Consider the following 12967-nt stretch of genomic DNA (forward strand, 5'->3'; position numbering starts at 1 on the left):
TTTAGTGAAGGCCTCGTTCATTTGGTTAAGAGTAACTCACAAACTACAGTGCACCTGTAAAGGGTGAATTAAACCTACTCTCCATAAGTTACTCAAAGAAGAAATAGGGGAAAAAATAAATAAAGTTAGTCTTACAAATTTTGTACAACCAATAAATAGAAGGAAATCTTCCTGAAGCTTCCAGAGATCTCTCAAAATCTTTCTAGTGGTAAAAGTTTTGGCTATGCAGCAATTCCACAGCTGCAGCTACAACACCCTTTCCCTCTGCAGGAACATCGAGCCCCGGATCCTCAATTTTCCTCTGAAGAAGTTTGTCCAATTCCCCTCTCAACCTCTGTTGGAACAAAAACCAAGACAGTTAAGAGATACGGATACAGTTTCAGGATAAGAAAATGTATCAAGTAGGCAATATTTTCTATTTCATCCTGCGCAATTCTTTTCTTGCCTGTACTTCTTTTCTTATTTATGATTAACAGTGCACAAGAAGTTCAACAAGAGTAATTTCTTTGGTGTTATGGTAAACGACAATATGCAGCTTCAGCATTGATATTAAATGCCAGGTATTCCAGATTTTCACCAACTTGAAAATTAGAACCACTTCGACAGTATCTTGATTAGATCAATGTCCCTTCGAATTGCGATATGCTCCACGATTTGAATATCTTTTTCTTTCTGCTTTTCCCTTCTTGAAGAGAGAAAACAAGGCCAAGGTGTGGATTATTAGATAACTATAGCAGAATATGCTGAAATTCCTGTGCATTTGATCTTTTCAGTTGTTTGTACAGCTAAATAACAACCTTCAGATCATGTTGGTAATTCATGGTTACTAGTATGAGCATGATGTCTTACATACAGATCAGTTGTGCAATAGTAGTTTTGAGAGCCTATTTTACCTGAATAAGCTGTATTACACTCTTTGGTGCGGAGAAATGAAGGTAGCCACCTAACATCTCAAAGCCTTCCCCAGATTTGCTTGGATTGAGAGAGCCGCCAAAGAGAAGCAAAGCATAATCTGATATATTTGTTGAATCCCGAATATAAATGCTTGTGGTTTTAACTTTTTCACTATAAACCATGTATGGCAATGGGAACTGGTGAACCCCTGCATTAACAGATGATGGGTGGATATCGACTTTCCCAACATCTTTACTATAGAAAGCAGTCCTCTTCCCTCTTCTTTTGCACTGAATTACATTGGGATAAAGCCCAGCACAGAGAATAGCACATACCATTTCTAAATCATCCCCGTAATGATTATATGCCTGAATAAAGCATAAGCTCAGGAATATTAGTAACTGAATATAATTGAACTGTTGAACTTCACAATTATAAATATCATCACAAAGGGCCAACTTTGTAAAGATCCTAAGCTTCTGAAAATGGGAAAACAGATACGTTACATTAACCCAGCACCCCTGACTATCTTGTAATCATAGATCTGTGATGATTTGACATACAAGCATTAAAATTTCACTTGGGTGAGACCAAATCCTTAAATCAAAGTCTTTTGAAATTGTTTCCGTATCTTCCACTGTCTTAGCATGGAAACTGCAGAAAAATCTTTTTTCTTCAAGCATTAAAACTCAGTTTTGATTCATCTGTAGATGATCCTTAATCTTTTGGTTGGTCCACAAAATTTACTATCCAAGATATTGCTGTTCTGCAATAAAATTACAGACTTGGGAATTGGATTGATGTTTCATATAAGAAAAATGCTTTCCTGTTTTGTGTTTGATCTCTCCAGGAAAATCCTTTCCACATCTAACATCACCAAGTTTTTGTCACTTTTGAAAAAAATTGCAGTGACAAAAGTAGGAGTAAAGAAGTTCTGAAAAGTTACCCTCGATTGTAAGTCTTCATGTAACCATGAAAGAAGAGTATACCAACGTGGATACACTAATAGTTACAGAAGAAGTTGCTGGAAAAATCTTCAACAAAATTTTATAGTTTCCTTTCCAAAGATGAGTATATATTGGCAACATCAAGTGCACATTAACAAAGAATACCGATTCTAGAATCAGAAAGTTCCATTAAAACCAAAGAAATATCACAGCTGTGCATGAAATGTAGTGAGTAGAACAGTTCTAAAGCAGCTACAATCAGTGTGGATATACTCAGGCATAGGCGAAGGAGTCAAGTTCTTGAACCTTATTAAACTATGATGAACCAAAGAGAAGAAATTCTACTAGCATGTAGGGCTATTGTGTAGGAAAAAGATCTGAAGAAAAAGTCGAAGAGGCATACCTTTGCTCCTTTAGCCTTGTTCACAAAACCTATGTCAGATAATAGATCAACAAATTGATTTCTCATGTCCTCCATCATCTGCAATGTTATTGGGGATAAAAAGTTCTCCCAACAGAAAGCACGTTCTCTTCCACTACGTCTTGCATCCTTCCATGCTTCAAACGCTTTCAAAAGAGCAATATGGTCGCTGCAAAAAGTTTAAGAATACATACAGGTACCATCAGCATTTAGCAAGTGTAGACAAAGATTAAGAAGAGTGCTACAACAAGGTCAAAATGAAATTTCTAGAAGTTGGACCAAAAGAATTTTCAGCCACCAACTGTTAAGTCCTGTGAGTCTGTGAGACAACTTACATGCCAACTGGCTGATTTTTTTAATGTTCTCCTCTCAAGAATACAAGCTTCAGAATTCAAATATTATCCTTTGGTTGGTTTTATTGATAAGTAGAGTTGGTTAAATACTTCCAGAACATATACTACTTTATAAATTTATATCTCACGTTGAAATTGATCGATCAAGGGAAAGACAGATTTCAGTTATTTTGCATTGTATATCTGTATCTAATTGTTCTTCCACTCCATCACATCGTTGTCTTAGTGACGGATCTTCTTATAAATTGATTAGAGGGGTTATGTTACAACAGGAGACTTCAATATCACTAGATTAATTGACGATAACAGAGAATGGGAAATGTTTATGGTATGAGTCATGTGAGGAAGTTGATGAGCCAACCTGCAAGAATCACCAGCGAAGGATCTTTTGGCAGCATCAGCTTCTTCTTTTCTATTTATTGGCAGTACAAATGGGTCACGATGTGCAAGAGCAGCAGCAATCGTTAATGCTGGATTTAGACACTGAAAGATAGAACCCATGAGTAGCATCTTTCCAATATTTGGATCCAGTGGCAGTGTGCAGAGATGACGCCCTGTAACAGTCAAGAAAAGGAAAACATACTGAGGAGAAAACCCCAAAAGAGCAATGTATCAACAGAACTCTAAGTTTAAATTATAGAAAATATTTCATGAGAATGCAGTTATATTACACACCAAGAGGAGTAAGTTCCTCCTCTCCATCTAGTGCACCAATAGTTTTGAGAAGCTCAATTGCATTTTTGACAGAAAGTGGATCAGGCGGTTGCAATGCCTTGGCTAAAAAAGAGGCAACTGCTCCAAGCTGTAAGCTTTTAATATTTAGGCATAGTTCTTGCAAAGGAGTTCGAAGAATTTCAGGCAATTGATACTGCATCATGGCATCATGAATAATTTTTGGGTACAACCTATAGCAAACACCGGGTTGTACACGCCCTGCACGTCCCCGCCTCTGTACAAGCAGGCTTGTTATCAAGAGAACATGACCAACTAGCAGAACATAACAAAAGCAGTAAAAGAGTCTGCACATAGTAATATACCTGATGTGCAGAAGCTTTTGATATCCATGAGGGTATCAAGCATGCCAGCTTGTTCAGAGCATCATAACTTGTCTCCTTTGCCTTTCCACAATCAAGGACATACACCACATCATCTATGGTAATACTACTTTCTGCAATATTTGTTGCTAACACAATTTTTCTGCAATTATAGAAAAAATAAAACAATATTGTCATCGTCACGTGCTATTTCTCCTGGATGATTTGATAGGCTTATATGGAGCAACTGAAAAGTGAATATGCAACTATTGGAAGAGGCCTTAATGGTAATTCAAAATTGCAGGAAGCTGCATGAGCGGAACAAAACAAGAAATGTACAATGGATGAACATTATGCAGTTAACTTCGACGAATGGTGATATAGAGCAGAGAAAAAATAAAGTCTGACGGTCTTTCATGTTATCTTCCCTATCATCTGCTTTGAGTGCTAAGAATATGAGCTGTCCAGGTTTAATTTCCGTTTGCTTTAATGGCAACTCCTGCTTCTGTCAGCATGCATCATACTCACACTTTTCTCCAAGACAAAGATCAGAAGAATCACATTGGATCAGTGGATAACAAACCTAAAAGTTTACCCAGAGAAATGGCAATTGATTTTCTTCGAGGCTTTTATCAACTTGGAAATTAATTACACCTAGATCATAAAGACTTCAATAGTTCAATGTTATTGTTCAAGGAAAGGTATTTCTACATCTAAGAACATTAACAATTCTGTTATTACTGTGAGGACAGTTAAGAAGCAGGTTGATTCCAGATATATGCTCCAGAAAAATGTTATGGCAGCAACAAGAAAGCTTAACTCAAAACCATCGATTTACTTGCCAAAGCACTTGGCAATCAGTATTTTGCATGACCCAGCTTAGGGCAAGCTTGACACTTGGAAAAAATAGGCACGCCGCTTATAAAGAAGCCCTATCATTTCAAATTTGCTAATGGCAGCCTTCAGCATAAAGGACATGAGCAAAACATGGTTCAATATGTCCCTAAACAAGATTCTTAGTCCATAGGCAAGATCAAGTTAGGTTTAAACATTATAGTGGATTTCAGGATTGAAAGATTTTACATGGAATGCAATGAGCTGCAAATTCCTAAAAACCAGAAAAAAGTAACTAGACAGATATTGAGCTGATAGATATTAAAAATTACTGCTTCTGTCATATCAGATTTATAACCCAATCAAGAATGAAAATTTTGTGCTACCAATGAACAACTTAGTGAAATATATAAATTGTGTGTGCATCTCTATCTGAAGCAGCATTAGACTCCAAATAATATGAGTCAAAAAGCCACATTATATTCAATAATGCAAAGTTGTAAACCAAAATAATGCGAGTATACATATCCAGCACTTTCAAAATATTATAAGCATAATTAGATACACTTAAAGCAGATGCCTTTTCTGTTGATGAAGAAGTTTGACTAATACACAAGTTTCATATATTACATAAATGAGGTGCAAATCCATAAGAAGAACTAGAGGTTGAAATCTGACTCTCTACAGCCGACAGACTTGAACAAAAATTACTTGATGTGTTATCAAACAAATAGGAGACAAGGAGAAGAAGAAACGGCAGCACTTGCCTCATATTACTTGCTGGTCTGTCAAAAATTTCACGCTGATTGATGGTAGGCATGGAACCATGCAATGGAAGAACTATAAACTTGCTAGAATTTCCAAGAAGGTTATTTCCCTTAATCCTGTCAAGCAGCTTAGATATTTCATCCCAACCTGTGAGGAATACTAGGATAGCACCATCTCCTTCATTTCGACAAATATATTCAATAGTGCTTTCCACCTGCATATTCACATAAAGTGTGATCACCTTGCATGCAAATTTCAAATGCTTACATGCAAAAGAAAGGCAACTAAAAAAGACTTATTTATTCAACAGTACTCAGAAAGAATGTGTAGGTAAAATGTCAGCTAGGGATTTTCCTTAAGTTGGAATACTTAAATGTTGCTGTCACTACTCACATGAACTATGAACAGTCGCACAACACATGGGAGAATCATATAAGGATTTTATATCATAATCAATCATTTTATAAGTTATGTATATCTCTTCTTTGCTCCCAATATTATTAACTCACAAATTATGATAAAGAATTAGATTTATTGATGAATATTGCTTAGGGTATACTCTCATATGTCGTACAAACAAATAAACACACACAGACACACACACACATATATATGTTATATGCATCACTAATGTGTCGTACCGGTGGATATGTGTGGATATGTATCGTGTTTATTCATCATCCTGCATCTTTATTCATGCTTCATAATTTGAACTTTAACAAAAGGATGGCGCTTAACAACTTTAGCTTCTTCAGGACTGACTATTATATTCTTCCCTCAAATCACTGTTAGAAAATTCAAGGGACTAATTTTATGACAAACAACTCTCAGTTTCAATTTGACCATAATAAACACCAACGCTAATATTTTTTCATTCTTCAAATGTGTCAAGAAGTTAGAAGTTTCGAAGAATTTACAAGTTCTGCTAATTCTAAACAATGTGGCAACTAAGCTCTAAAGAACTTAAAGGAATATAGTTAAAGAAAGAAAAAGGAAAAATCTGCAGTAAGATCTTGTAAACCTAATGTCTCATTGACATCTAGGGGAAGTTTAGTTTGAGAATAGTGTGCAACATAATAATTAATACCTGATTTATGACCAGAACACACATTTTCAAATGAATAGCTCACAGAAGTCAAACCCCACTTATATGAAGTTTCATATTCTCCTTTTTATTCTTGTATAAAATCTTTGAGATTATGTTGAATAATTACTCTATGGCATATTATGCCCAATATAGGTTAGGTAGACACTTAGTATTTCAGATAATTATCACTGTCAGTTCTTCACAATTATGCTTCAAATAAAAAGCTGCTCCACCAATATTAAACTCGAATATAAGCAAAAAGTAAAGTTGGCTGCTCCAAATGTAAATATTGCTGATTGACCACACCAAAGTCAATAAACCTGCAGACATTGTATAATCTAGGACACCAAGTTTACAGCCAAACATTAAAAAAAGCTCCAAACTACTTACAAGACCCAAGTCTAACTGTGCACCAGCCCAAGCTTCAAGAGATTGCCTTGTAGATATGCTGTAGCTTTTGTACTTACTATCAATATCAACATCCTAAAGGGAAAGGAACAAAGAGAAGTGTTGCATCAGAATAAAACTTGATTGCCAAACAAGAAAAGAAATGAAATAGCATAACAAGATCAAAATGATCAAACAACATAAATTGCAATGTTCAATCAGAATAAAATATTGACCATCATTAGGAAGCTATTGTTCCGAAAATTAATAAAAATTGAGAAAACTGTTTGTAATTTTGCCAAAGTTTCTGGTTTGCCTTTTTAACAAGGGAAAAACAAGAGCAAGCATCTTTGAAAATTATGTTCTGGTGAACTTTTCTTATTGGTAGATGAGTCTTATAATTCAGAGAAGTGGTACTCATAAGGATGAAATGATTCAAGACAATGCAAACTCATTTATTTAGTAAAATTACTAGCCTGCATTTCTAAAAGAAACTTTTGTAACAGCAATCAGCAATCTCAGTCAATAATGATGAGCAGAAAAAGAGGAGTCACCAACACCAAAGAAAAAGTAAGTTGCTTCTCGAAGGACAAGAGTTCAGAATGAAGTGCAAGAATCCAGGATCACCTCGAACATTTCTGTCAGTGGATCATTTTTTGTTGAAATTTGTCTTCTCCTTCTAGAGTTCCCTGGGTGATTATCAAATTCCGACTTGATTTTGTAACGAGTTTTTTCCAGGATGTCTTCTAGAAACACTTCTGTGACAGGGAAAGTCAATCCCTACACAAACAAAAAGAAGATGACTAATGTTCAAATAATCGAAGTACTAATGCAAGTATATCTTCTATTTATTCTGCACATATAAGATAAAAATTACCGGGATGTGAATAACAGGAGCATTCCCGAAATATTTGGAGAAGAGATCTGCATTTATGGTTGCACTCATCAATATAAGACGAAGATCAGGACGGCGGGGAAGAAGGTCCCGCAAAATTATGATAAGGAAATCCTCATTCATGCCCCTCTCATGGATTTCATCCACTAGTAAATGACTTATGCCCGCTAACTCAGGTTCTTGAACCTGCATTTCAAATCCAATATAAACAGCAAAGGGGATAATTTGAAAGTAGATTTTCACAGGATATAACATCATAAACACTGGCTACTCAGAAATATGAAAAAGATAGATGTATGAAAAAGTTAGATTGTCAGAGAACTGTCAAATCATGCTGACAAGACTACCACAGAAGAAGATGCAATTTGACACCTTTTTAGCATGGACGAAATATTGGACTTCATGTAATATAGAGTGATCCCACAATTATATACTTTCTCCGCCTATATGCATTGTAGGTATCTTAAGTATGAGTTAATATACAAAAATACATGAACCAAGAATTGATCTGCATGTGGTACGGCCATGCCAGCTGGCTCGGCATACCTATTAGCAGCGATGCGTCATTAGAAGGCATATGGGTGGGCAACATGCCAAGAAATAAAACAGTAAATAGGTAGCATAACAAGATAACAGCAGTCACAAAGATATTCACAGTTGTAATAAAAATAAAACTGAAACATTGTCATAACACTTCTGTTGTCCTAGATGCTTAGATAGACGTCAAAATAGTAAGCTCAATATCTTGTATCAAATGGACACTCAAGTATGGCGAAATCTAAAGTCATAAAATAATTAGGAAAATAGCAAACTAACTTGCAAAAGAATAAAAATTACCAGGAAATTAACTAGGAATAGAGCTTCAGAGAAAAGGAAAAATAACAAAAAGAGGCACATATTTGGCTTATATTATATCAAAATGACTCCGGTGAAAGTTTGTAGGCTGTAGCATACCAGTCTACGAAGTAGTACTCCAGTAGTACAGAATAAAAGTCGAGTTTGTGCAGAACGTTTTGCTTCCAAACGGATTTGGTAGCCAACAGTTTCTCCCAGATTCTCACCCCTTTCAGAAGCGATTCGTGCTGCAACAGATATGGCTGATATACGACGAGGTTGAGTACAAATTATGCTGCAATTGGCTCCTCGTAGATTTTCTATCTCTTCCTCCAATATGAATTGTGGTAATTGTGTTGTTTTCCCACAACCTGTCTCACCAGAAACAACGAGTACCTACATAACTAAGGCCTTGATCAGAAGACAATAAAATGTAGCAAACTCTCTACTCAAAGAACAATATCATATAGGAGACTCGGGCTAAAAGAGAACTACAGTTTAGCAAATAAACTCCACTTTAAGCAATATAAAGCATAAATTTACTGTCATCTTAAAGGAGTGATATAACAACATAATCATAAGCAAATCATGATGGCTAACAAAGTCAACAAATAAAAAACAACTGCACCATAAGCAATGTTCTTGAGATTAGTAGTACTACAAGATCTTGTAGAACATTGAAAAGTGAAAATTACTCTTTGTATCACACTATCACTGGCACTACAATGCATACTTTAATAGGTAATTAATTGAGCACAAAGAATATATTAACTAAGGATACTATTCCTGCGGCCCACCATAACCAACTAGCAGATTTTAGATTTTGTTCCACCGTATCTACTAAAAATCCAACCTCTCAACAAGAAAAAACACAAAATTCACCCTTCCATGTCACAGGTACTGGTCAGGAAGATCTTTACCTGATTGGCTGTCACGGCTTTCAAAAATTCATCTTTGACTTTGTAAGCAGGCAACTTTTCCCTGAAAGACTGCATTGCTCTAGCACTTGGTGTTGCCTGTAAGGAAGGACAGGTCAGACATACTTTGAAAACCAATCCTAAACAAAGTTATCATTGTTTCACTACAGGACTAACTTAGACATTGAGGTCATCTAGGAAGCAAATAGCATCAGCAAGATGTACCTTCTTGGATTTTTGCAGGTCCCTTAGTTCAGCACTGAACTTTTGCTTGACAGCATCTACATCTGATGTTGACTCAGATTTAGTCACAGATGTGCCAACCAAAGACTGCTTGCAAATATTAGCAGATGTGCCAGCAGAATCATTTATGGTCAATATTTCTTTTGATCGTGCTAAAATATTTTCAACTCTTCTCTCAGTTTCTGTGGACATCTTAATCTGCAATCGATATGAAGCAGTACAAAATTATAGGTGCTGGACGGTGAAATACATCTTCTAATTACTCACATCATAATACCTCTTTTTGTGTTGATCCATGCCGTTCATCAAGATCTGCACGGTAATCTGGCAATGGGACTTTGCTGACAACAAGTGTCTTCCCTTTGTTATATGCATTGCTATCATCAGGAAAAGTAAACCAAGAGAAGGAAAATTCTGTCAGGTTTGCACATATGTAATGTGTCATCCAATCTATAAACAAGACAGATACAACAAGTCCTAATCAAGAAAACTGCAAGTCCAGATCCTGTCTGGTTTCGATAAAGAAAGGATAGTTTTCCTTTTAACACCAGAATGCAATTACAACTATGTCTGAAAGCTACAACAGTTTCACATTCCTTGGCAATTAAATAAGAAAAAATGGAGTAAAGAGAAGCGACAAGTACATACAACGACTAAAAGGAAAATTTGAGTAGATGAAAAAGTATGATGAAAGCAAAAGAGAGAAAACATAAGAGTTCAAAACTTACAAGTGAAGGCCTAAAGTCTGAGCCATATCTGCAAGAGTATTTTGACCATCACGCCCAAAATTCCGCTTAATTATCAGCTCCTGCTGACCACCTTGTTTCAATTGGTTTATCTTATTCCACCATTCATCCTCATCCAGCTTTTCCACCTGGAAAACATAATGGAAAGAGTAATTAGAAATTAGTAAAAGATATACAGATCGTAAGGAGTAAGAGTAACTAAAAATTTAACATAGAACAGTCTGCAAAGAAGAATCACAAAGAAACAAGTATAGAAATAAAAGCATATAGAATCTAAAAAACACAGAAGCAAATTGATAAGGTTTTTTATCCAGTGTAGTAACTAGTAATATGATATTATGATACCTCTCCAAGCCTATGGAAGTAGGCTCTCTCCCCGAGGATCCAGATAAGTCAAACTTAGCTCGATCCAGCTTGAAACTTCAGAGCTCAGTAAAGCTTGACTTGACTTAAGAAACTTAGCTCAGTTCTACTCAGCCTAGTATCATACTGACTCGGGCTTGGCTCATTATATGTTAAGGTTTTTGAAGTGGGAGAGAGAAAGGGAGAGGAGGGGAAGGGAGGGTGTACGGATGTCTAGGTGGAGAGAGCAACAGAACATGATGAAAGGGCAGTAAAGGACGAGGGCGAAGGAGAGGGTGGGAAATGGCGCAGATATAGTATAAGATGTAGAGGGCAGAGTTAGAAGGATAGTAATAGAGGAGACAAAAAGGTGAGATCAAGATGGGAAAGGTGAAGGAAGTGTTAGTGGCCAGAGTATCATATAGAAGAAAAAGGCCATGAAGGAGAAAGACTCAAATTTTCTTTTTATAAAGCAAATCGACTTCGATTCTTGAATGATCCACATCACTTCTGGTAAGAAAAAGAAGCCATTATACAATGGAACAAAAATAATATAGCTCAAAATGGACGCAGATGAGGGGAATTTGAACTATCAAACTCCAAAACAGAAGGGATATCTTTACCAATTGGGCTACAAGATTGTAATAATTTCTCTAGGATAAGTACTTATTTATGCACCCATTTATTTACTTGGCGCTAAATTGAAATGACGTCAGCTCAGAGATCAGCTTGTTTAAAATATCAGAAAGCTTAAGCCAAGCACAAGCATCTGAGAGCAACAAGCTTGTTCGATACCCCTATCCCTCAATATATGTTATCATGAGAAAAAGAACTTTGAGTCGATCCTAATCCTTCCAGACCAAAAAGGAAGGATAGATTTTCTGTAGCTTAAGAGGCGTGCAGATTTGCCTACTAATCCTTTCAGATAAGAATAATTCCAAACTAGTAGTCCATATTTAGTGAGTCGATTCTACCTCTGTAAATGGGAAAAGTGCATATTTACAATGCTAATTCCTCAAGATAACCTTTACAAATGAAATGGCATCCCAATAAGGAGAATCAACAGATGTTTGAAAAGAAAAGAATCGGGAGGAAAGTTCTTGATGGTAATAAAATGTCAAAAAAAGTGATAAGAATGTTACGTTACAACTTATACCAGATTATGTGAAACATTCTATAAGGTACATAGTGCTAATATTCTACTAAGATATCAAAGAGAATTGAGAGAAACCTATCCTTTCGAAAGAAGGGTCTCACACTTAACAAACAGGATAGTTGCGAAAGCATAAAAAAGATAGGACTTGCTTCTCTATTACGAGAAATCCATTGAGTGCTAATAAAAAATCCACCCCACAAATTTCCTTTTGGTACCAAAAGATCATCTGATCAAAGAAGCAAGAAGACACTCAATTCGCAACAAAGAAAGAAGGACATGGAAACCGACCTCACCGGCCATCTGGCGGAGACGCTCGGCTCTCCATTGGGGATCCCACCATCTCTGCTGCCCGCCGCCTCCTCTTCCTCCGCCGCCGCCACCTCTTCCTCTTCCACCGCCACCTCTCCCGCCGCCGCCGCCGCCTCTACGGCCTCCCTGGTAGTTAGGGCGGTACGACATGGGGCGAAGAGGGACTCTTCTTCTCAGGTAGAGAGGAAGGTGTAGGTTTAGAGTCCTGGAAGACGCGGAGAGGTGACTGCCCAAACGGCAGCACACGGACATCTAAAATAAATACCACGAAGAAACGAGTAAGCGAGGGTATTGTAGTATTTGTGATCGATTCGATTCACAACGATTAAGATGGGTGGGGATTTAAAAGAAAAACTCGTGTGTTATATTTATTCTTGGGATGTGTAAGGAATAAGGATTGTATCATAAATGTTTGGAATCCAAACTCATATCAGCGATTTTATGTGTTTATTCTCCGATCTCAGAGTTCCCTGATAGGAAGCATTCATCAGGCAAAAGCGATAGGCGAAACAACTTCATTAATGCCCTGAAATTATTATAAGTCTTGATACACAACAAAATAAAGGGATAGATTGGGCGATGACCAATTGAACAAACCTCACTTGGTATTCTTCAATAGCACTACACAAAAAAATGTATTATATAAAAAAAAATACAGTTTAAATAACTAAAATTAAATAAATATATATTTAGAGAGAAGATTCAAAATAAAAGTTTAAGGAGGTTAAAGTGATTTTTTATTGAAAAAGGTCATAATTTTTCAACTAACAAGTCGCGTGAACAACGTTAACTTTGGATGA

At 36.4% G+C, this 12967-nt stretch overlaps 1 protein-coding gene across 3 annotated transcripts; it reads right to left on the bottom strand.

The window, feature by feature from the left end:
• LOC140784500 (DExH-box ATP-dependent RNA helicase DExH1) lies at positions 1 to 12675 on the bottom strand. 3 transcript variants are annotated; one of them, XM_073131961.1, is made up of 17 exons: positions 12147 to 12675; positions 10343 to 10488; positions 9892 to 9991; positions 9597 to 9812; positions 9375 to 9470; positions 8575 to 8850; positions 7603 to 7806; positions 7353 to 7505; positions 6729 to 6821; positions 5251 to 5465; positions 3653 to 3812; positions 3291 to 3564; positions 2977 to 3169; positions 2245 to 2431; positions 894 to 1262; positions 582 to 685; positions 1 to 334 (listed from the first exon to the last, which is right to left on the bottom strand). In XM_073131961.1, the coding sequence occupies exons 1-16, from the start codon at positions 12417 to 12419 to the stop codon at positions 620 to 622; spliced, it is 3021 nt and encodes a 1006-aa protein (XP_072988062.1). In that variant the 5' UTR covers positions 12420 to 12675; the 3' UTR covers positions 1 to 334; positions 582 to 619. The 3 variants fall into 3 exon arrangements, with proteins under 3 accessions (XP_072988062.1, XP_072988061.1, XP_072988063.1); XM_073131960.1 differs by lacking the exon at positions 582 to 685 and having other exon boundaries at positions 12147 to 12668; XM_073131962.1 differs by lacking the exons at positions 582 to 685; positions 12147 to 12675 and adding an exon at positions 10706 to 10862.
• Between the last annotated feature and the right edge of the window lie 292 nt (positions 12676 to 12967).

This window comes from Typha latifolia, chromosome 3, assembly GCF_019914945.1.
Source record: "Typha latifolia isolate L0001 chromosome 3, TyphaL0001v2, whole genome shotgun sequence".
Classification (NCBI taxonomy): Eukaryota; Viridiplantae; Streptophyta; class Magnoliopsida; order Poales; family Typhaceae; genus Typha; species Typha latifolia.